At 38.8% G+C, this 26,134-nt stretch overlaps 1 protein-coding gene and 1 long non-coding RNA gene across 22 annotated transcripts in view; both read right to left on the reverse strand.

The window, feature by feature from the left end:
- Positions 1-26,134, reverse strand: part of EPB41 (erythrocyte membrane protein band 4.1) — a 156,845-nt gene that overhangs the window by 7,053 nt on the left and 123,658 nt on the right. For 10 of the 21 annotated variants that reach the window (XM_084874849.1, XM_084874845.1, XM_084874847.1 and 7 more), the window contains 2 exons: positions 2,910-3,347; positions 1,563-1,691 (listed from right to left, as the gene is read on the reverse strand). The exons of 2 other annotated variants lie outside the window; for them this stretch is intronic. In XM_084874849.1, the coding sequence (XP_084730975.1) occupies positions 1,563-1,691; positions 2,910-3,347 (567 nt within the window). The remainder of the gene's footprint in view (positions 1-1,562; positions 1,692-2,909; positions 3,348-26,134) is intronic. 9 more of the 21 variants (XM_084874843.1, XM_084874841.1, XM_084874840.1 and 6 more) reach the window with 2 other exon arrangements.
- Positions 16,519-18,441, reverse strand: LOC311618039. The gene is made up of 2 exons (XR_014794216.1): positions 18,185-18,441; positions 16,519-18,119 (listed from the first exon to the last, which is right to left on the reverse strand). It is a non-coding gene; the product is annotated as an uncharacterized lncRNA (long non-coding RNA).

The following is a 26,134-nucleotide window of genomic DNA, read 5'->3' on the forward strand; positions in this document are numbered from 1 at the left end:
GGTCTGGAGGTCAATTCCTCCCTGTGATACCAACAATAGTCAAGACTTAACTACAACAAGACTGTGCACACAGTCCACAAAGGGGTGCACCAAGAGTGTACACTTCAGGTAACTGGAGAAGCTGAGCCACTGGGCCTATAGGACACCTAGCACACAAAGCTACTCTACCAACTCAGGGAAGCAGCGAAAATGTGGAGACAAAGAAACAGATCACAAATGAAAGAAATGGAGGAAAGCAAATGACTGGATATAGAGTTCAAAACCACGGCTATAAGGTTTTTCAAGAATTTCATAGAAAAGGCCAATAAATTTAGCAAGACCCTTGAGGATATGAAAAAGGACCAACTAGAAATTAAGTATACACTGACTGAAATAAAAAATATTATACAGAGACCTAACAGCAGACTAGAGAACTGCAAGAATCAAGTCAAAGATTTAAAATACAAAGAAGCAAAAAACACTCAACCCAAAAGAAAAAAGAAAAAAAGAATCCAAAAATATGAAGATAGTGTAAGGAGCCTCTGGGACAACCTCAAGAGTACCAACATCTGAATTATGGGGGTGCCAGAAGAAGAGAGAGAGCAAGATACTGAAAACCTATTTGAAGAAATAATGACAGAAAACTTCCCCCACCTGTTGAAAGAAATAGACTTACAAGCCCAGGAAGCACACAGAACCCCAAACAAAAGGAATCCAAAGAGGACCACACCAAGACACATCATAATTAAAATGCCAAGAGCAAAAGACAAAGAGAGAATATTAAAAGCAGCAAGTGAAAAACAATTAGTTACCTACAAGTGAGCACCCATATGATTATCAGCTGATTTCTCAACAGAAACTATGCAGGCCAGATGGGAGTGGCAAGAAATAGTCAAAGTGATGAATAGTAAGAACCTACAACCAAGATTACTCTACACAGCAAATCTATCATTCAGAATTGAAGGTCAGATAAAGAGCTTCACAGATAAGAAAAAGTTAAAGGAGTTCATCACCACCAAACCAGGATTATATGAAATGCTGAAAGTTATTCTTTAAAAAGAGGAAAAAGAAGAAAAAGGTAAAGATAAAAATTATGAACAGCAAATACATATCTATCAACAAGTGAATCTAAAAGTCAAGTGAATTAAAAATTTGAGGAACAGAATAAACTGGTGAATATAATAGAACCAGGGGCATAGAATGGGAAGGGAATTGATAATTCTCAGGGGGAAAGGGATGTCTTTAAGGGAGGTACAGGAAGAGACTGGACAAAAATCATACACCTATGGATGAGGTCGGGGGTGGGGGGTAAGGGCAAAGGGTGGGGTGGGGGCTAGGTGGAGGGGAGCTATAGGGGGAAAAAAGGAGAAACAATTGTAATAATCTGAACAATAAAGATTTATTAAATTAAAAAAAAAAAAAAAAGTATGTCGGTTCATTCTTAGATCAGTGATCTCTTCTAAAAAGATCGGCCCCAGGAAAGCCTAGTGTTAACTGGAGTAAATAATTAGAAACCATGTGAACAAAGGTTATTTATTGCGCTTACTCCAGCCTTTGATCTGAGACATTAAACCATGTCCTACCTGAGCAGCCTCGTAGGTGATGGTCTTGGTCTCAGTGTGGACAATAGGGACGTCTTTGGTTGGGATCTCACTTTTCACAGCATTGGCTGTGTCTGAGAGGGTGACGGTCTGAGTCTTCACCAGGGGAGGCTGTGAAGCAGTAAAGACACAGTTACCGGAACCTTCTGAAGGCTGTGGAGAATTAATCTTCTGACATTGATCTGATCAAAGTGATAGCTCTAATCAAGCAAAAGGCTAGCTCAATCTCTGCCCAAGACTTGGACACTACTCCAAAGTAGCTCTGACAATGTGTCAAATCATGAGGGATATTAAAGAACAGCATTACTGCAATCACTTTCATATGCTTAATGGAAAGCTATAAGATCAGGCAATTACGGCTGGTGATATAAAACACTTCAGACTGACCTTCAGAATTTGAAAATAAAACTATTTGCCAAATAGCAGTCACTTTTGTTGTCCTTGTGACCACACCATTAAAAAAAAAAAAAAAAAAATCAGCCACATTTCCTCCACTATTCAAGTGGTACATGAAATAGCAGTGGCATTGCAATGCATTACCCTGGAATTCATTAACTTCTTTCAAATCAATGTCAGACATTCACTTTGAAGTGATTGAGAAGAAACAATATTTGGAAAACTGGAAAGAAAATAATCACTTAAACCACCACCTGGTGATTAATCTCAGAATTTCAGAAGAATGAACATTAATGGAATATCAAAGGCTTCTTGTCCATCAGTTCACCTGCCCCCAAGACTATAAGTCACCCTACAACTACCATTTGATTGTGATACAGCTATGCGGCCACGCACCTTAGCATAGGAGATTAGTGCCTATGATCATGGAAGCCCCTGTGAGTGGGGTCAGTGGGAGTGGTGGGCTGGACAGGGTGGCTGTAATACATAAATGAATTTTGGGAGCCTGAAATCTCATAATAAAATCAGTTACCCCTTCTAATTAGGAGTATTTGAATTTTTTGGGCATGGTCTCAGAACACTGTTGGCTTCGCATCATATAAGTCTTGGAAATTCATCTCTTTACATCGCCCACACTTGAGCAAGGAAAAGAGAAACACACACCAGCTTCATAAAGGCAAACAGCTGGAGTTTAACCTCAAGAGCCTTGTTAAAGCATTTCATGGAGTTAATTCCTCTGACTAAATTTCTTTATAGTCATCAAGGGCTTCAATTTTATTTTGTGATTTTGAGAAAAGCAGACAGACTACTACCTTCATCACCATCACCATCACCATCACCATCACCACCACCACCTCCACCTCCTCTACAGAACAGATTCTGGCCCTCTCCCAAAGTGAATCACTAGACCTGCATCATTAAGTCAGTTACTACCTGGAAACTTCGAATGAGGGTGGGGAACTGGTTACCCACACAAGAGTCAGGAAATGATCCATTTTGCTTTCCAAGTGGCTCTCCTGATGTAACATGTTCTTCACTACTCTCTGCCTTTTTTTCACCAAGTTGCAGCTGAGAGGAAGCTGGTGATACTGAGAATGTTACGGCACTGGCCTGTTCCTCCACTGCTATACATTCCCCACTCGGGTCCTTAATCTCAAGATGGCCAGCAGCCCCCTGCTCCTTCTCTTCTGTTTCCTTGCTGCTTATGGAGAGGGAGCCAAAGTCAAAGCTTTGTGGAGACTCCGCAGGGGTGATCATTTGGCTCTTACTAGGAATTACTGAGAGCTTGGGGCCCTGCCATTCAGAGTCAGGGTTGGTAGATGGCCCCTTTGTCACGGCAGCCGCCTCCTCTGTGCGAATGCCATTTATATTCTACAAATGAATGAACACATACAAAAGCAAGACGATTAGGAATAAATGGAGACTAAACGCTGAGAATCAACAATGATTTTTAAGAGGCCTTAAAAATATTAATATCAATACTAATATAAACTAATAATCTTAGCTCGTGAGGTAGTCAAAGGAAGAATTAAGCAGCTTAAGCAGTTCCAGCCATATTTTGGTTATGTTTCTAGAACTCTGTTAATCTGAGAAGTAATTTCGATGTCCCTTGCCCTGTACCAAGCACTTTGTATTATTTTGGTCTTCCCTGTATAACACACTCTCGTACTTAAAGGAGTTACTTTGCTATTCCTAAACACCCAACTCATTACTAGTCACAGGGAATAATGCAACTTAAGGGTCAATCAAAACATATTATTGGGGAGCCTGATCAAGTTGAAAAATGGTTCATATCTCCAAGCCATATGTATCATCATACTAGCATCTAAGGCAGAAGCTGAAATCTAGACTTCCGTTGGCAGCAATATAAAAGTTGAGTTCATCTGGCACAGGCTTAATCCAATTATTGCCAGGAATTCAATGTAATATCAAAAGTAGTGAAACATTTCTTTGTAAACAAAATAAACGTGACCCAGCAGCTGAGGTCATTTCTTCACAGATGAATGACTAACATCTGCAACCCCTAAGGGAAATGAATCCTGGAAACACAGAGTTCCCTCAGAGGCTAAACAACGCACATAACAGGAAAACAGATCTAAAATAAGTACTTTCAAGAGAATGTGGATGAGAAGAAAATGCCACAGTAGACAGACCTATTCCTAAAGTTTAAAGAAAGGCGCTGAAGGTGGAAGAGAAGGAGTTCACACTAGGAAGAAAAGAACGAGTCATCTGAAAAACGAACAACCTAGCAGAAGCCAAATGTCATGGGAAGTAACATATTCAAGTACTCAACAGAAAGCTGTAAATATGCCATTTGGGCCTCAAAATCTAGTAAGGGCAATTTACCATATTACATACCACATAGGAACTGAATCACAGACAGGCTCTCTTAAGGAGGTGTTTTTGAACTACATGACATATGCTTGGACCAGCTTACACATTTTAGTACCCACCTCACTGCTGCTCCTTTACTTGTAAACCAGCCTACACTGTGATATTGTGATGAACATAAACCAGCACTCTGTTAAGGCAAGAAAAGAGACAGTGTACCAAGAACTTCGAGGCTACTTTTCTTCTAAGCCATCTTTTTTTTTTTTTTTTAAATGGATTTCAGATATGAGAGGGAGAAAAAGATAGAAACATCAATGATGAGAGAGAATCATTGATTGGCTGCCTCCTGCATGCCCCTACTGGGGATTGAGCCCGCAACCTGGGCTTGTACCCTTGACCAGAATCGAACCCGGACCCTTCAGTCTGCAGGCTGAAGCTCTATCCACTGGGCCAAACCAGCCAGGGCTCTTCTAAGCCATCTTGGAACAGGAACATTACAATTTCATTTAGGCAGGTCCTTCACTGACATTATAAATTGACTAAGGACATTAAAAAATGGAATTGAGCCCTAGCTGGTTTGGCTCAGTGGATACAACGCCGGCCTGTGGACTGAAGGGTCCCGGGTTCATTTGCCGGTCATGGGCACATGCCTGGGTTGCAGGCTGGATCCCTAGTAGCGGGTGTGCAAGAGGCAGCTGGTCCATGATGCTCTCTCATCATAGATGTTTCTCCCTCTTCCTCTCCCTTCCTCTCTCTCAAATCAATAAAAAAATATTTTTTAAAATGGAATTGAGAAATGACCATGGAAATTATCTCTGTCAGCAGATATAACAGATACATAAAATATCTTGCTAAGGGTATATGATTGCAACATACTCAAAATGAGGATAATTATTAATTTGACTTAGAGGTTTCTGAGGATCAAATACAATAATCTAAATGAAAGCACTTTGTAAAATCTAAAGTATCATATAGATTCACTTAATTCAATCAACATTATCTGAGCACTTATAATATGTAGGGCCTGGGGACACCAGAATGAATTTGTAATATTATAAACAAACAAGAGGACTAGTGCATTTGTGCATGAGAAGAAAATGCCACAATAGACAGACCTATTTCTAAAGTGTTTTTTTTTTTGGCTCCAGTGGGGTCCCTCGGCCTAGCCTGTGCTCTTGCAATCTGGGACCCCTTGGGGGATGCCAAAGAGCCAGTTTTGGCCTGATTCCTTCAGGCCAGGCTGAGGGACCCCACCAATGCACAAATCCATGCACTGGGCCTCTAAAATGCATATCTTTGGTTGGAGAAACCAAGATGGCAGCATAGGCTAGACACCTGAATGCAGCCTACCACAACAAATTTGAATTTAGAACTGGAAAACAGGGGAAACATCGCCTTGAAGCACTGGATGGCTGGCTGAGAGGAGGCTGTACCACTGGGAAGAAGAGAGAAGGCATGCTGAACCTCAGGAACTGTGAAGGTGCAGTGAACAGCACGTGCGAAAAGGCGGCCGCCCCACTTCGCTGCTGCCTTGTTTGGGGAGCGCAGAGAGGGCGGGCCGAGTTCACTACTGGCTTACTCCCTGCACTCGGAGAGGGCAGACAGCTAACTCGCGGCTGGCTTTCTTGTTCGGGAAGAAAACAGAACCACCCTATTGCTCTGATAGACAGCCCCAGTCAGGGAGAGGCCAGACTGTCAGGCAGTGGGCAGAGATCTCTTGGAGGTGTATGAAGCCAGTGGCCATTACTGCGGGACTCAGAAACCAGACCCTCGTAGGAAGAAGCTGACCAAAGTTTGTCTGCACCACCCCCAGACTCCGCCCCATCCAAGCAGAGCACAGAAGCCCTTCCAGTGGCCAGCTTTCTTGTTCTCCATGAATAGGACTCTCCTAGGGAGGGACAGACAGGAATCCAAAGCTTGTCTGTGCTTATACCAAAGAGGTGCGCGTGCCTGCAACCAATTGTGAGGGATTCACCAAGGCTTGTCTGTGCCACCCCGAGACTCCACCCCTTCCAAGCGGAATACAGAAACCCTCCTAGCTGAGACACTTCTGATCCTCATAGCCAATTGGCTTGGAGAGCAACGCTTCCCAATGATACCAACAATAAGCAAGGCTTAACAACAAGACTGCACACACAGCCCACAAAGGGCTACACCAAGACTGTCCATTCAGGTAACTGGGAGGCTGACCCACTGAACACCTTAGAACCCTACCAACTCAGGGTTGTGAAAATGCCGAGACAAGGAAACAGATCACAAACAAAAGAAATGGAGGACAAGAAGCGACTGGATATAGAGTTCAAAACCACGGTTATAAGGTTTTTCAAGAATTTCCTAGAAAAGGTCGATAAAATAAACGAGACCTATGAGGATATGAAAAGTCATCAACTAGAAATAATAAGGGATCAACTAGAAATAAAGAATACATTGTCTGAAATAAAAAATATTATACAGAGTCCTAAAAACAGAATGGAAGATTGCAAGAATCAAGTCAAAGATTTGGAACACAAAGACCCAGAGGACACTCCTCCACAGAAGCAAGAAGATAAGAGAATCCAGAAAGTTGAAGATAGTGTAAGAAACCTCTGGGAGAATTTCAAACGAACCAACATCAGAATTATGGGGGTCCCAGAAGAAGAGAGCGCGCAAGATACCAAAAGAATACTGGAAGAAATAGTGACAGAAAACTTCCCCCACCTGGGGAAAGAAATAGACTTACAAGTCCAGGAAGCGCACAGAACCCCAAACAAAAGGAATCCAAAGAGGAACACACCAAGACACATCATATTTAAAATTCCAAGAGCAAAAGACAAAGAGAGAATATTAAAAGCAGCAAGAGCAAAGCAGGTAGTTACCTATAAAGCACATGTGTCAAACACAAGGCCCGCGGGCCAAATCCAGCCCTCCAGGCCTTGCAATGTGGCCCGCACCGAGCTGTCATCACTGCACTCCGCTGTCAGTTTATGACATTGTCAGTTTATGACTGTTCAGTAAACCATTCGGCCCGCGATTTAGGCTGGATTTTAGATTTTGGCCCCTTCTCTGATTGAGTTCGACACCCCTACAAGGAACACCCATACGATTGTCAGCTGATTTCTCAACAGAAACCATGCAGGCCAGACAGGAATGGCAAGAAATATTCAAGGTGATGAATAGCAAGAATCTACAGCCAAAAATACTCTACCCAGCAAAGCTATCACTCAGAATCAAAGGCCAGATACAGAGCTTCACTAATAAAAAAAAGCTAAAGGAGTTCATCACCACTAAACCAGAATTATATGAATTGCTGAAGGGGGTTCTTTAGGAAGAGGAAGAAGATAAAGATAAAAATTATGATCAACAAATACGTAACTATCAACAAGTGAAACTAAAAGCCAAGGGAATTAAAAAACCTGATGAACAATATTAACTGGTGAATATAATAGAATCAGGTATGGAAGGGGAATGGACTGACGATTCTTGGGGAAAAGGGGAGTGGGGGGTGCAGGAAGAGACTGAACAAAAACTGTGCACCTATGGATGAGGACAATGGGAAGTGGGAAAAGGGCAGAGGGTAGGGTGGGAACCTGGTGGAGGGGAGCAATTGGGGTGGGGGTGGGGGGAAGAGGAACAATTGTAATAATATAAACAATAAAGATTTATTTTTTTAAAAAATCTTTGGTTAATCTCTTCCCTCCCTTCCCCCAGCTCCCTTCCCTCTGAGATTCATCAGTCTATTCCGTTCCATGCTTCCATGCCGGTGGTTTCCACTCCTGCACTGAGCTTCTGCCCCCTGGTTGTCAGAGTGAATCATAGTTACTGGCCAGTCCGCTGGTCGCTTAGGCTTTTATATCTATGGACTAGAGGTCTGATGCACAAAATTCGTGCATGAGCCTTGGCCCCAGCCCCCACTCACCGCCACCATGACCAGGGGTCTCTGCTGCCTCTGGCTTGGCCCCTGCCTGATGTGGCTTTGTCTGGAAGGATGACCAGTCTAATTAGCATATTACACTTTTATTATTATAGATTGTACACTTTTATTATTATAGATTGTATTTTCTAAGGCACTTATCTTACCATTTCTTTTGAGTTACACAAACTTATATAGAGAAACAAAACAAAACAAAACACAGATTAGCTGATAATAAACCAATAGACTTTCTTAAATTACTACATGCTAGCTCTGTGAATGGCACATCCAAACCTATTCACAATGGAGAGGAACTTCATGGCTTTTCCATGCACACACACACACACACACACACACACACACACATTTACAATTGAGAAGGCTAATTAATAACCAGGAAAATACCTAACATAATCAGTCAAGTAAGAGACAATTTTATGTCAGTCTACTCAAGTGATAAGTGGTGGTCTGTCATCCAGAAGCCATTTGTGAATTAAACATTGTGTCCAGCACCACCTGGCCCAATGTTGCCTACTGCTGAATAAAATAGATCAATAAATTTTTTTCAAAGTATAGACAAGGGTAAAAGCTGTAGCCACAGTAATATCAATTCAACAAATATTTACTGATCACCTAATATGTGTTAGTCATTGGAAGGAAAGGAAAACTGATAGCTGCTGAGCTAAATTGCCACTTACAGCATTCTCATATAAGGTCATATCCACCTCTCCAGTTGGCTTGGTTGTCCAGATCTCTTGGACAACACAGCCAACGACTTACTGGACATCCTCCCCGGCATATGGAATGCAATATGCCCCAAATTAAACTCATCTCTGCTGCCATCTGGACCTGTCACCCCAGCCTCCTCCATCATTTCTATTACGCTGGTAGATAGCGCCATCATTCACCCAGTCCTCCATGCCAGAATCCTGAGAACCATCCTCAGTGCGTTTCTTACACTCATCACCACTTCCCATAGATTATGGCAGCAAGTCATTTCTCTTCCCCTTTAATACTTCCCTAACCTACCTGCTTGTTTCGATCCCCACACTTACTATCTTCATTTAGGCTCTTATAATGCCTCACCTGGCTTACTATTTGTGCATTAAACAGTTTTCTTCTTACCTTCTCTCTTATCTAAAACCTTCCTTAAACATACCCTCTATTCTTCTGCTAAAGTGTTATTTCTAAAAAATAAACAATGAAAATCCCATTTTTCAGTTTAAAACCCTTCAGTGGTTCTTCATTGCCTTCTGGTTCAAGTCCAGACCCTTTAGTAAGACAGAAAATACTTTAAAATATGACTCCTACCTCTCTCTCCAGCTTCAACCTGCTACACCTCCACACACATCCTTCTCTCCATTAATTCAAAATTATCTGCAGTCTCTAGAACAGAGCATGCTTTACCTGCCTCTGTGCATTTGTAAATACTGTCAACATCGTTTCTTCCGCTGGGGAGTCCCTGCTCAGCTCAAGGGTCAGTTCTTCTGAATGTTTCCCCCTGGCTGCCTAGAATATGTTTAAATACATTGATCCCATTGTACTCTGTCATTAATGATTTAGTCATTAGTCTCTTCCATTGGGAATAAGCACTTACTATGTTACTTAGCTATGTTACTATGTACTCTTGTATAGTTTTCAGCACTTAATAGATGTTAAGTAAAAACTTGTTGAAAGCATACTATATCCATACTTGAGACTTCTGCTTCTCCTTGTGCTATGCAAAAACTGAAAAGGTATGTTTAGAAAGAACATAAAATATGACCTGTCTAGTCCAGCATTTTATCTCCTACAACATCAGTAAAACAAGAGGAAAACTAACATTATTACATGTTCATCATGCGCCATGTACTGTGCTAGTCACTTAAACATGTTTCCTCGTTTAATTAAACATGTTTCAGCTCATTACGAGGTAAGTCATTATCTCTATTTTATAGGTGAAGAGATGGAGAGGTTAAGCAACTTAGAACTAGTAAATGATGGTGTTCATAGCAGCACAATCTACAATAGCTAGAATTTGGAAACAGCCTAGGTGCCCGTCAGCAGACGATTGGATCAAAAAACTATGGTACATCTACACAATGGAATACTATGCTGCCATAAAAAAGAAGGAATTCTCATCATTTGCAGCAACCTGGATGGAATTGGAGAACATCATGCTGAGTGAAATAAGCCAGTCAATGAAAGAGAAACACCACATGACCTCACTCATTTATGGATAATAAAGAACATTATAAACTGATGAACCAAAAGATAGATATAGAGACAGTAAAGCAACAAGCAGACTGTCAAATTACAGCAGGGAGGAGAGGGAGATCTGGGGGAGATAAAAGATCAACCGAGGACTTGTATACATGCATATAAGTACAACCAATGGACACAAAACTCTGGGGAGGGAGAGTATGTATGGAGGGGGGGGCAATCTTAAAATATGTACACAGATAATAGTTTAATAAAAAAATGTAAAAAAAAAAAAAAAAGAACTAGTAACTGATGGAGCTAGGATTTAAACTCAAATCAGTCTCTGCTTCTAAAGTCCATTTCTTCTCATGGCACCATAAAGCATTTTATTTTATTTTATTTTTATTTATTTATTTATTTTAATATATTTTATTGATTTTTTACAGAGAGGAATAGAGAGGGATAGAGAGTTAGAAACATCAATGAGAGAGAGACAATGATCAGCTGCCTCCTGCACACCGCCCACTGGGGATGTGCCCACAACCAAGATACATGCCCTTGATCGGAATCAAACCCGGGACCTTTTAGTCCGCAGGCCGACACTCTATCCACTGAGCCAAACCAGTTTTGGCCAGAAAGCATTTTAAATAAGACCAAAGGATAAATCCATCAAACCTGACTATACTTTTGAGAAATGGAAAGGTTAGCCAAAATCTGCTTATTAGAGTCTGATTTTAGTGGCCAACACTATTCTTTTCTTTTCTTTTCTTTTCTTTTCTTTTCTTTTTTTTGCATATAATGGGGTTTATATTAAATGTTTTAAGGGTAGGACAGAGTTACATCATAATGATAAAATTTACTTACAAAATTAAAGATTTATATTGCTTATACTTCTAAATGGAGAGAACAGGGAACTCTCTACACATTGTATAAAGTTAAAATTAAAAATGAGCCTGGGATGAAACCGGTTTGGCTCAGTGGATAGAGTGTCGGCCTGTGGACACTCTAGGGTCCCAGGTTCAATTCCGGTCAAGGGCATGTACCTTGGTTGCGGGTACATCCCCAATGAGGGGTGTGCAGGAGGCAGCTCAATGTTTCTCTCTCATCGATGTTTCCGGTCAAGGGCATGTACCTTGGTTGCGGGTACATCCCCAATGAGGGGTGTGCAGGAGGCAGCTCAATGTTTCTCTCTCATCGATGTTTCTAACTCTCTCTCCCTCTTCCTTCCTCTCTGTAAATAAATAAATAAATAAATAAATAAATAAATAAAAAATAAATAAATCAATAATATATATATATATATTTTTAAAATGAGCCTGGCGATGGTGGCTCAGTGGTTGAGCATGACCCATAAACCAAGAGGTTATTGGTTTGACTCCCAGTGAGGGTATATGCCGGGTTTTGGGCTCAATCCCCAGTACGGGATGTGCAGGGGGCAGCCAATTGATATTCTGTCATTGATGTTAATATCTATCCTTCTCCCTTACTTTCTCTCTAAAAAAGATCAATAAAATCTATTTTTTTTAAAATGAATTCAAACTTAAAAGATGAGGTCATTACCTAATTTTAAGATGCGAACACGAAGACCTCTGATGTACACATTCGTTCAAACTGCACTACAATGTTAAAAAATACAAAAAGTGCAGCATTTCCAAGGAACCATACACATTTCAATCATAATTATTTGTTCCCGTTTTTTGTTTGGAGAACTTGCATTTTTTAAAAATATACTTTCTATTGATTTCAGAGAGGAAGGGAGAGGGAGCAAGAGATAGAAACATTAATGATGAGAGAGAATCATTGACTGGCTGCCTCTTTCACACCCTCTACTGGGGATAGAGCCTGCAACCTGGGCATGTGCCTTTGGTTGGAATCAAACCTGGGACCCTTCAGTCCGAAGGCCAACACTCTATCCACTGAGCCAAACTTTTAAAAAGATAATCAGCTTAAGAATGTTTCAGCCAATACAATTTGTGACCATCAAAACAGTCTTCTAATGAGTCTACATCATTCAGAGATTCAAGCCCAATGCACTTTGGGGTTTGGCACATAAAACAATAATAGAAATGAAATCTGGTTTGAAGGAAACTGATTGTTCTAAGATGTACAGTCCCTTCAAATGCCGCATGTCAGATACAACTGGAAAATCACCTTCTGTTGGCCCCACATTTGCTTCACAAGTGCACTTTCCTATAACCACTAAAACAGCACAGGAAGCAAATACACAGACAACTGAAAACACGTAAAAACAAAGATAAAAAACCTAAATATCTTATTTTTAAATCTTTATTGTTGATAGTACTATATATGTTCCCTTTTTTCCCTAAACATGCATTTTTCATTAGTTACATTCTACATTCTACTTAGAGTAGAACAGGCAAAAAAAAAAAAAAAAAAAGAGCAAAAAAGAAGAGAGAGAGGACTCGCGGACATGGACAACAGTGTGGTGATTGTGGGGTTGCGGGGGCTAGAGGTGAAAGAGAGCATAGAGAGGATAAACGGTAAAGGAAAAAATAAAACAAATTAAATTTAAATAAATAGGTAGATAGAAAGATCACTCAATCAATGGAAAAGGCTGAAAAGTCAGAAGAAAATATTGAGGGGGAAAAAGATATAAAACCTCTATGACATAAAAACACTCAAAATTTGGAATATAACATCAGGGAGAAATTTTAACTGACAATGTTGTGCTGTTGGCTATGACCATCAGCAAGGACAACTGGGTTATATAAAACTCTGAACAATTGCAAATACCAATTGTTCTGGAATCTTTGAAGGGAACTTCTCAGGGACAGGAATAAATACATGACTGCATCTGAATCATCCACAATGACAGACAACATTGAGACTTAATGTTAATTCAGATGTTGTTTATCTGGACTGATGGGGTATCTACAAGAAGAAAGACGCTACAATAGAAAGGCCAGCTGCTTGTATAAAGTACTACAAGGCTATCTAGTTGGTTTCAAGAATATGAGGAGGAAGAACGTTCGACAAGTATTTAATTGAGTAGGAACACTGTTGATGAAAAAATTCTTAATTTTACTTAAAAAGTCAATGGTTTCCACTATGGATGATAATTCAATACTTTCTTTGATGGGGGGACAGGGAAATTTTTTTTTAAAGCTTTTTCTTGAAAACTATTTATTTAAAGGGCTCTATCTCAGGATTATCAAATTCCATGTGTGTATGTACTTTGGGGAGTTATAAATTACCTCTCCCTTGCCTTATTAGAATTAGCAGTAAGAGCAGGATATAGTCTAAATATCAGTAAGAACAGGATATGGTGGTTTTACAGACATTTCATTAAATGCAGTCCAGAGTTTTGTGTGTGTTTCTTTTCCAGTAAAAAAAGAAAAAAAAGAAAAAAGAAAACCACACAGAAAATATAAAGCCTTCCTTGAGGTAAAGGATTTATGTATTTGAAGAGATTATCTTATCCTATTAACGTCACAATGAAAATACATCCTGAAAACCTTTCTAAATTTTGCTACATAAGCAAGAGCCAGATGTTTTTTTTCTGGAAGGCCCACACATGTGATCACTTGTCCCTGCTTAGTGAAGATCAACTTTACCTTTGGGGAACAATACAAAAACAAACTCTTTCTCTGTTCAAAGAAAGACAAGAGCCTGGTAGTGCCTCATTTTTATGCTTCTATATATTAAGGTCCTGGGTAGGCAGATAAGAATGAAGCAAACAGCCGAGACCGGTTTAGCTCAATGGATAGAGCGTCAGCTTGGGGACTGAAGGGACCCGGGTTCGATTCCGGTCAAGGGCATGTACCTTGGTTGCAGGCAGATCCCCAGTACGGGGTGTGCAAGAGGCAACTGATCGATGACTCTTTCTCATCAATGTTTCTAACTCTCTATCTCTCTCCCTTCCTCTCTGTACAAAATCAATAAAATATATTAAAAAAAAAAAAAAAAAAGAATGAAGCGAACAACAGTAGTATCACTGCCAACACTGCCATGTGATTTTGAGGAAGTGCTTTCATCTCAGGACATGATTAGATGCTGGAATAAGGAAAGAAGGCAAAAATGCTAACTTCAAAGACCAAAGCCTCCTCTCGATAATGTGATGTTTCTTTTCTTATCCATCTGAAAACATTTTCTTATGTGTATAATTATACACATGAAAAAGACCTTAAGGTATGTCATACTAAAATATCACTTGTGGCAGGACTGCAAATAATTTCATTTCTTTCTTTGTGTCATTTTTTTTCTAACTTTTCTAAAATGACTTATTTTTTTTTAAATGTTATTACATTCTTTCCTTATGCAAACTTTTGTATCTGGTTTCATAATGATGTGATCTATAAAACCTGAAGAGTCTGGTAAACAATTTATATTTTGCTTAATGTTTCCGATTTAGAGATGGCAGGGATATTCTCAGGAATGTGAATAAAAATATGGTTGTAACTGTGATTTAATCCCTAAATAAATGTTCTTATTAGATACCTGCTTTTGCAGCAGTGAAGACACTGAAAGAAAATTATTACTCTCTTGGCAAAGTCATGATAGCAATGAGGAATATAAAATCTTAAAGATCCCCAAACTTGATCTGAACAATAACTCTAGATTAGTGATATTATAGATCAACACTATCATTCTCCACATCAGAATGGTTTCCCTATCTATCTATCTATCTATCTATCATCTCTTGCTGACATCTTGTTTTATTAAAATCAGGTATGAGACATCAGAATGAATTGACCAAATTCAACAGTGTTTCATTATCATTTCAAAAGAGAAATCTATTAGGTGATTTGGGGGTAAATCAGAGAGAAAGTAGTAGTTCAACCTCCAGGATAGACTTAGTTAAATGAGGATACTGACAATAGATGCAAATGGCAGTTGAATATGTTTACATAATAAACTCAGGGCCCAGTGGTAGTTATGGCAATGGTGGAACCTTGGGGAAAAGACAAACTTTTATCAGAGCTGGTCTCTATGCTTAATTACAGTGTCTTGTTATGTTTCTGTGCATTCTCCGGTATTAAAATGTTATTAGAAACCCTGTGCATGAAATTGGGCAGCACCTGGGCTCCGGGGTCCTGCACATCCCCCTCCGCCTGAGTCATGGGAACTCGTGCGGTGAGCATAGCAGACGCCACAGGCCAGGGTGCAGCGGCGGCCTCTGGGCCACCCAGCGGCGCTGCACAGAAGCTGGGTGGGTAGCGGGCTCTCCCCCTGCCAGCCTCGCAGACTGACTTCTGTGGGCCCTGCTCCCCTGAAAGAGGAGATGCGGGTGCTTCCTCTGTGTGTGAACCCTGGCATTCCAGAGGAGGGTAGCAGGGGGAGTGAGAGCGAGCTAGATGGACATCCCGCATTCTCACTGCACCTCTGTTCCCAAGTAGCTGGCGAGAGGTCACACAGCACGGTACTGATGCCCACCATGTTTAGTGCTGCCCCCTGGTGGTCAGCGCATATCATAGGTTGAACTCCCAGTCTCCCAGTGGAACAACCATCAAGGGGACAATTTGCATATTAGGCTTTTATTATATAAGTGGTGAAATAAACCAGTCAGCAATGTTACTGAGCCCAACACAAGCAGAATTAGATGGCTGAGAGAAAAATTTTGAAAGAAAACACAGTCATGTCCATTATAAAGCTAACTTCTAATGAGGGCCTTGAAATCACTACATGTTTACATTTTCAAAAAAAAGCTTTCCCTCATATTCTATTCAATGTCAAAGCTCTATCTTTACAATATGTGAAAATTTTACCTTCTTATATATGCATGTTCAGACATTATAAATAAATTAATAAATATGAGCTTTCTTGTTGAAATTAAACAAGGCAAACTTTAAGGGAGGGCCATTAACATGCTAAAGTAGCATTGTATTTTATCTAATTGACTAAAATGAGAAGTAAGAAACAAATGATAATTGCAGAAAGAACTTTCACAGTTCAACCAGACCAAAATACAAATTCTTACACTAAACTGCATACATACCCTGGCTACCTTACTGAACCAACACCATCTTTAATAGTCTCAAACCCTATATTCCAACAATAAGAGTTGCACATTTACATAAATACACTTAGGGATTCAAGTACAGAATACCAACAATACTTTCTTTGATGAGGAAGGAATAATTAGATTAGAGTTATAAAATGTCATTTGTTTTGATGATAGTGTTTTTGGCTTATTTGCTTTTGGATACCAACCTAATTTTCTTCTGATCTTGTGACTGAGGCTTGGTTTAATTAACAGGGATATAAATTATTGATCTATCTAAATAGCCCCAATAAAAAGGAAACTACTATTTTCTTCTAAAAAATTCAATTCTTTTAATTGAATGATTTTAATGCTGGAACCAGATTATCTCCAAGGGACCCAAACAAAAGCCCTGAGACCTTGTGTCTCAAAACAGGCACGGCCTCATCTCTCATTCTCAACTTCTGGTTCTTACTGACTGAGAGAGAGCCAATTTCAGTTTCTGGGAGATTCTGTGTGACTCAACCTGGGGGATTTAAGGCAAGATAAAAGGAGTCCCATATTGATAAATGAATTCATTAGTGGCTTCCCGATCTTAGAGAACCATTTTATTTTATTTTTTAAAATATATTTTATTGGTTTTGTACAGAGAGGAAGGGAGAGAGATAGAGAGTTAGAAACATCGATGAGAGAGAGTCATCGATCAGCTGCCTCTTGCACATCCCCTACTGGGGATATGCCCGCAACCAAGGTACATGCCCTTGACTGGAATCGAACCTGGGTCCCTTCAGTCCCCAAGCCGATGCTCTATCCATTGAGCCAAACCGGTTTCGACTTAGAGAACCATTTTAAATGCCTACTTGTTTATAAAGCATTAGGGCACCACAAATTCCAACCTTCTCCTTAAGTCACTCTCTGTAACTTCTACCACATTTTCATTTGGGGACTGAGTGACTAATATAGCTGTGGGGTAAGAGAGAAAGTCACTGGACTGAAGCATAGAAGACCTGGGGTCTAACTCCACTTTTCTCACTGAAGAGAGGTTTTTTTCTTGAGCAGGTCTCTGAATCTCTCTGGACTCAATTTAATCATATAAAGCAGGAGCATCACTCTCTACCTGATATGGCTATTGGGAGGATTAATAGTGTAGAGTGCTCAAAATGACCTGCTAAGCTCTGATAAAAGTTCGCCTTTTCCTCAAGATTCCACCATTGCCACAACTACATGGTCCTGAGTTTATTTGCCTTTGTACTACATTTCCTAAAACATTACTTTTTTGCCAAGAAACATGAACCAGAGCAATAAAGGCATCTAGTCCGTACACGGAAGTGTTTCTTGAGCACAGGAAGTGGGCCACGCCTATGGATTTAACGAAAGCTGACTTTCTCTCAGTTCAGCACATCTTGGTAAGGTTCTCATTATGTTTTAGAGAACATGACCAGGCAACATTTTGAAGAAAGAAATTGATAGAAAATAATTAAAATAGGTACACTATGAGGATATTTAATAAATATTCCTGAGCCAAGATCCTTCCAAAGAATAGTAGGTAGGCCATTTTTAATAGTTTTGATATACACTATTAAGAAAAAACATAGGGAGAACACTTCTGATTTATGACAAAACTTACAATCATTTTAAAGCTTAATAGATTTATTGCTGTTTCTAAGCCCCAAGCATATCTTTCTATTTTACTATCCACAGACTAATTTCCTGAAATTTCCTAACTTTTGCTTAAAAAGAGTCTGAAATTTAGTTTACTACCACTGTAGTCACTGACACAATGGAACCCTAAATTCATTACCTCTATTAAACTATCACTGGTTTTCACATTTTCTTCAATCTATTTTGCCATTCTATCAGCATTACCTTTATTAAACTATCACTGGTTTTCACATTTTCTTCAATCTATTTTGCCATTCTATCAGTAAACTGAGAGTCAGGACTGGCCTGTGATGTCTCCAGCATCTTTTCAATGACTCTGGCCTGTTGAGATGCAAATACCTCAGGGGAAGCTGATCCATTACATTTTTACAGTGTCTCTGGACCTTAGAAAAAGGGGATTTGGGGACTCATTAGACATCTTAATAAGATTTGCATAAATTTTTCCCATCCTAACCCAAGGATATGTTTATTGATTTGAAAGAGAGAGAGGGAGGGGAGGAGGGAGAGGGAGAGGGAGAAGAAGGGAGGGAGGAAGGGAGGGAGGGAGGGAGGGAAGGAGGGAGGGAGGGAGGGAGGGAGAGAGAGAGAGAGAGAGAGAGAGAGAGAGAGAGAGAAACATTGATGTGAGAAAGAAACATCAAGGTTGCCTACCCTCCACACCCTGACAGGATCGAATCCACAACCTGGTTATATCCCCTCCTGACTGGAAGTTAAACCCACAACCTTTTGGTGTACAAGACGACGCTCCAACCATCTGAGCCACCCAGGCAGGGTTAAGATTTGTATGATTGTTGAAAATAAGTTTTGATAAGAAAAAGGGAGTGAGCAGAGGTGGCAGTAGGGTTGAGGGGGAAGGGTGTGCACAGACACACATACAGCCACAGAGCACATTACCCTTGTTTTGCAAACCCAGTAAGAAATGCTTTGCACTGCAAGTGCCCACAGAACCAGCAGGAATCGAGGTTATCTTAGCACAGAAGGAAGATACCGAGCAGAAGAGTCCAGCTCCTGGTTCTTAACTAAAGTAAACAATAAATATCACAGTCACTTCAATGATCAAGAATGCATTTAATGCCCCCACCCCCCCAACGGTCTGCAACATGCAAACTAAAAAATGTACAACCCAATCCTGAAAGATCAGTTAATTGCGAGTGCTTTGTTTCCACATTCTTCTCTTTAACAAAACATGGCAAGTTTATCTCACCAAAGAATGGTTTTAAATGCCTTGGGGAAAAGCTCTAAAAAAACAAAACTTACGTCATATCAATATTTGTAATCTTATTTCTATTTTGAACAATTAATAATAACAGTGTTTTCCTTGGTTGTATAATAATCACTAGAAACATTAACCTGGTGATTTAAAACAATTTGTCAAGTTAAAACAAATGTTTTTAAATGGACACTTGCAATAAAAGATAAATCAGATGTGGTAACGCCTTCTTTTGTAAAAGCCATATATAAACAGCACATAAAGATGACAAGTCAAGCAGAAGTAGCCCATTCTTCAGCCAAAAAAGGAAAAAAATGAAGAAAGAACAACAGAAATTACCAAAAAGAAAAGCACCCCGGGCCCCTGCCCCCCATAGCCTCATAAATAACAGTTCGGGTACACTTTTGGTGGAAAACTGAGGCCAACTAGTGGTTTAAAAAAGGACATTAGAATCACAAACACTCAAGATGGGGATAAACTAACAACAGAATAACCATGTGGCCAGCAAAGATGGTTTAAAAACTCTCTATTTCCTCTCTAGTGTGCAATACATATCTCTTCATTCTAACTTTTATCACTTGGCTGCACCCTCCCCCACTTAAAAAAAAAGTTTGTATGTTACTGGCCCCCAGCTAGAAATACTTCCTTGTAGAGATCACTAGCTTCTCCATGAAATTGGAGTCATTTTCATGGTCCATTGCTATCCTCTGGCATATAAAGATTGCATCTGGATAAAGGGCCATATTTAAAAAAATGCAGGCCTTAACTAAATCACTGTTGGTAAAACTGCTTATTATATGAAAATCACTCCATAATGCAGCCTTCACAAATGCCAGCAAATGGAATTTGCCAGTGATGCATCCTTCAAGCATAGTTTTTATAATTTCCTAAGTAGTGCTGTTATTAGATTATCCCCAGAATACATGAATGTAAAAGCAAACAACTTCAAAATCAGTGCCTGATGCAAAATTTAACTATTAGGTAATAGAAAATTTTGCCTTGATACTGCACTCACCAGCAAAGGACTCCACAGATCAAATGAGAGTTCTCAAACTTGAACAGAGCTATAGAAGTCAAAGTGATTGAGCAAATATTAAAGGTTATACTAAACATATCTAGGAGACCAGAAGTCTTTGGTTGGTCAATTTTATTTTATTATACTTAGGAGGGTTGAGATGGCGAGGTAAAGATGGAGAGCAAGGGGCTATCACCAGTGCGAAAACTCATTTAGTATGGAACACAAACATATTTGGCAGGGCTTCTCAGAAGTTCCAATTCCAAAAATGACAAAGCCATAATTAGCATTCAAGAAAAATATTATGCCCCCATTTGATATCTAAAAAATAACATGATTCCATAGAACTAAATACAACAGAAAACTATTAGATACTAGCTAGCTGTGCCTTCTCTTCCTGAAAAATCCTGTAATAATGAAGCGGCTTTCAACAAACTCCTTAAAGGAATGTGGTTTTGGAGAAACACTACAGAATTTTTCTATTACTCAGACCTCCACAAGGTATTTACTTTGAGCTGGTAAATAGACCACTTCAAAATGTAGAGTGTTGGTTTTAAGTATCACCTGGATAATACAATAGAAGCTAGAACTGTGAGGAGAGAATAGAGATAAGGTTTATCCAAGGTGAAGTAAGAGATCAAGTGGAATACATTCCGTTAATTCCACCTTCCAGGAGCAAGCTCTCCTCACACCCACGTACCCACACCCACTCCACTCTTCACTCTTCAGTATGATCAAGAGTGGCAATTCTGGCAGGTTAATAACTGCTAATTTGTAGAGTGCTTTTATGAAACAACATCTGAAAGACAGTCAGCATATTAAAAATGCTTCTCACAGATGTGACAATTACATGTATTATAGTGACTGATTAAGTTGGTTAGAAAAAGTTGTTTTAAAATACTTGTTATAAATAAGTCGAATGAGTTCCAAGCTGATTTAAAATATTCTGAGAACTGAACACATGTCACTAAGTTATTATCTCTTTTTTAGGAGTGAACAAAAGAGAACTTTTCTGGAAAAACCGGCTGACAGTATCTCTTGCAGATCTACTGAAGCAAAGGTTCTTTTATCATTTTTCCTTTTCCTTTTTTTTTTTTTTTTTTTTTTTTTTGTGTGTGTGTGTGTGTGTGTGTGAGTGTATGTATAGTAGGTCTGTAAATGTACAGCATCACTGGCTCCTATTTCCTTTAATGACTAGTATCAACCAGAATCAGATTTGCAACAAGATTTATTCATGATAAACTTACATATTAACAGAGCAAATAACGTGAGAAAAATATAAAAGAAATAGTTCCAAAAAGTTCTTAGCAGATTTCTTTAGGCTTACATATATTGTTGAAGTGCTAAATGGATAAACAGTTTATTCAACCGAGTATCAGAGCTCAAGAATCCTGGGCCAGGAAACCGAAAGGAATGTAAGTTTACGAGTTTATTAGAAAGGACCTCCCAAAGCTCATTACAGACCAAGGAATCCTTCAGAACACAACCACGTCAGTTTGGAAGCAAAGACACCTATGAAAGAATATAACTTCATTTTATTCTGACTTATTGGTAAATATTGACTAATTAGGTTCTGAATGGAGGAACTCCTGTCAAAGAAATCTCTTTATTCTGAAATGTTTTCCTAGATATCCAACTGCTCACATTACTAAGGTGTACCAAAAGTTGAGACTGAAAATAATTTCACTTTCTTTACCATGCTTTTTATTTTTTATTTTATTTATTTATTTATTTTTGATAATGTCTAAAAGTTGGCTAAAGAGAAGGTGAATTTGGGAATTGTTTATTCCTTAGGGAAAAATGGAGCTAGACCCTTAAAAAACAAAAACAACTAAAAACACCAAAGGAGTTAGCTGGATTCATCACTGAATACGTTACAAAGGCAATATGTTAACAGAGAACAAAAATGTGGAAAACTGACAAAGGCAGGCATGCTGTGGTGGTTACAGATGTTTTAGATTATTGTTCAGGTGTACTCTGCCAGATAAATAGAAACAAATACTTTGTCTTTTGTTTTCCATTTCTAATCATAAACAAGATAAAAAAAAATACTTCTACAATGAATGAAGACAAGATTACAACTAGAGCTCTTCAAAAACAGTACAAGGGTAGAAAACGTAATCAATCAATTCTCTGGTTCTCCAGACCTATGTCAGAGGTCAGCAAACTACAGCCAGTAGGCCCAATCCAGCCCTCTCCTGGCTTCTGCATGGCTATGATCTAAGAATGGTTTTCTTTTTTTAAATGATGGGGGGAAATAGAATAATATTTAATGACACATAAAAATGACATGAAATTCAAATTTCAGTGTCTATATAAGTAAAGTCTGATTAGAACAGATTCATCTGTTTAGTTATTGTGTATGCCACTTTCACTCTCCAATGGCAAAATTTTTACAAGGACTATGTGGCCTGTAAAGCCTAAAAATATGTATTATCTGGTGCTTTACAGAAAAGGTTTGCCAACCCCTGGTCTGTGTGATGTACATAAAACTCTCGCTATCACAAGAATTTGATACATTTCAAGTTTTTATATCATGTAAAACACAAATGTATCCACTGGTCTCTGTAATGCATTTTTTGATAAATACAAATTGTCAAATAATGAGGTTCCTTTTTGATATCACAATCCAAGATGAATTTATACATATAGAAATGCACCCCAGTCTTGATAATATGTTCTATAGTGAAAATAGTTGATTATTACCTGTGGTAAAAGGATAAGAACTTTTTAAAAAATATATATTTTATTTATTTTTTTACAGAGAGGAATGGAGAGAGATAGAGAGCTAGAAACGTCGATGAGAGAGAAACATCGACCAGCTGCCTCTTGCACACCCCCTACCGGGGATGTGCCCGCAACCAATGTACATGTCCCTGACTGGAATCGAACCTGGGACCTTTCAGTCCGCAGACCGACGCTCTACCAATGAGCCAAACCCGTTTCGGCGGGATAAGAACTTTTAATTGAACCAAATTACAAGACTTTTACTAGAGAGACTAACACCTACCACAGAGGTATATGTAGATTCTTTGAATAAACCAGGGGCCATACTACAGAATTAACAAGGGACAGTGGCTTCTGGGTTGTATATGGGTTTCTGGGCTACCTGTAGGTACTGACTGGACATATGGTGAAGAATTTGGCACACAAGTGTGTCCAAATATAAGAGAATCTAAGTGAAAAGTTAGAGTTGATCCATTATCATTTGTGACTAATCATTTAATTCAATTTAACAATTATCAGTTATTTGATATATATCTGAGATACAGAGGTAATAGACTGACAAACAGAGATGAACAAAACAAGGCCTCTCACCAGGATACGGATTAACAACATTTCAAAGTTTTAATTTTTTTTTCCTGGTGGAGATATAAATCAGAATGTTAAACAGAAAGTAAGTTTCCATAATTTTATTAGACCACTTGGGGTGTTAAGTATGTAAACATTAGTCAGGCTGTCAGAGAAGCAAGCAAACTTAGAATGTTTCTTCAAAATGTAATAGTAATACTATCTTGCCAACAGATTCTAGGCTACAAGAAGTTTCCAAAGCGATAAAACCATCCCACCCCGATTCTGATCTAAAAAAATAAATAAATCCCAGGTGTCTGTGTTATCTACGAAGAAGCTGGGATTTACAGGAATTTCACAATGTTCTTTTACCGAGGATAAGTCAATGGGTATGAACATAAAGCTACATAAACCATAGGGAAGCAACCTACGGGCAATAGAGCCAGAAAGAAAAAGAGCCGATAAAACAAGGAAAACTAAAAAAGAAAGGAAGAAAGCAGAGGAGGAAGACTGGGTTAGATCTGAATATAAGATGGTAAGTTATCTGAGGAAATTAACTATGACTAATTCCAATATGAGAGTTACTTTTAACTATATAAAGAGCTTACAGTGTGGAAGACAGAATGACTTAGATGTCCAAAGATGTAATATGTAATTACTAAGATGTAATATTTTAGGAGATATTTAAACATAGGCTAGGAGACCACCTGGTCTCTAAATCTCTAAATGATACTGTACTATAGTCAAGAATTGTAGGGGAGAGGAGTTGGATCCTAAAATTCTGATAATCCTGCAATTCATTACCTTAGTGGGCCATGAATAAATGAATGGACAGCAGTAACCATGTTTTTCCTTGACTTTTATCCTCTGCATTTTGTTGAAATAGGATCCTACACATATGAAAGACTCTTTTTAAGAGACAGTAAGAGGAGAAAATGAGATTAAACTGCATCCTTTATTGATTTTGGGGGACCCACAAAGACAGTTGGGACTCTGCTTCCCTTAGCTCCTTTAATCTCTAAATGTTAGATTTATTCTATTATTTACCCCAAACAGAATTCTGACTATGATAAAGGGGAGGATGCCGTCTAGGATATCAATCACAAAAGATGAGAAAAGCACTCCTAAAGTGCATTTCCTCAACAATCTTTCATCTATACATTGAGTTAGGCTATTATGACAGTTGTTTAGCTTTCAATCTGTATTTCCTATCTATGGACACAATATATTATTTTCTTCTTGTCTTTTAAGTTCTAGTATGACAGGAATTCCATTTAGGAAATGAAATACTCCATGAATTTGTAATTGTTGGTCACAGCCACATCTCTTCCTTTTCCAGGCTTCTTCACTCTAACAACCATACCTTCTTAACCATTTCAGGTGCCCACTCCTACGTCCACACCAATGTGTTTCTTTTTGCATCATTTTCTGTTGCAGTACAAAGGAGATCCTAAGGTGTGAGGGGTAACAGGAGCAGAAGTGAGAGCAGACTTACTGATACCATCCACTACAGTGGGGTTTTGTAATTTCTATGAAGAAGAATAAAAAGGCCGAAACTGGTTTGGCTCAGTGGATAGAGCGTTGGCCTGTGGACTGGAAGTTCCCGGGTTCAATTCCGGTCAAGGTCATGTACCTTGGTTGCGGGCATATCCCCAATAGGGGGTATGCAAGAGGCAGCTGATCGATGATTCTCTCTCATCGATGTTTCTAACTCTCTATCCCTCTCTCTTCCTCTCTGTGAAAAATCAATAAAATATACTAAAAAAAAAAAAAAAAAAAAAAAAAAAAGAATAAAAAGGAAAGAAAGTCTGTAGAGAAGTTCTGTATATCTTTACTATAGTACTCAATACCCTTGGCAAAAACAAGCAACAGTGAAAAGCATTTTATATTATTTTTGAATTTTAGGACTTCCTTTTGAAAGGAAAGGGTAAAACCCAACTATAAATTTTGATTGGTAATGCCTTCTAAAAAAAATAACTGAGACTCTAACACCTATATACTTATTACAGAGTGACTTAGGAATGTAGGAGAAAGTGAATTGGCTTTATTCACAGAAATTTCAGAGTAAAATTTATAATGATATTTAATAGAAAGACATGTAGTAGGATGTAGGATGATCTGGAAATCTAATTCACAGATAACTGCAGTCTAATGTTAGTCAACAGAGTCATCGTCTCCCTTCAAAACTTTTACCAAAAATGTAAACAAGCAGTAAAATTCACCCATGCAAATTGAATCTCCTTCATATTAGCATAAGAAAATGGCTAAAAGATAGGTCCGAAAAATTGATGCTGGCTTTATACACAAGTATGGCCCACTCTAAGTATACTATAAGGATAAAATGAATTGTTTAAGAGTTTTATGAATTTGGAAAGACATTTTAACTTTAGTAGTTTTAATAGTTTTAACTTCTTCAAATACCAATAAGGAGTAGATGGAAATAAACATAGCTATTTAATTTCTTACTTTCATGTGTTTGTTTTTTTAATTTCCATCTTCCCAGTCCCCAAACGAGCAGGAATTGAACAATAACCAGAGCTTCTGGTGCCTGGAACATGTTACAGATTCATTTTCATGAGGTAGGTTTGTCTCTACACTACGAGGTGGAAATCTGGGCACCACATAAGTAAGTCAACCT

This window comes from Pipistrellus hanaki (assembly GCF_964339955.1).
Source record: "Pipistrellus hanaki genome assembly, chromosome: 2".
Lineage (NCBI taxonomy): Eukaryota > Metazoa > Chordata > Mammalia > Chiroptera > Vespertilionidae > Pipistrellus > Pipistrellus hanaki.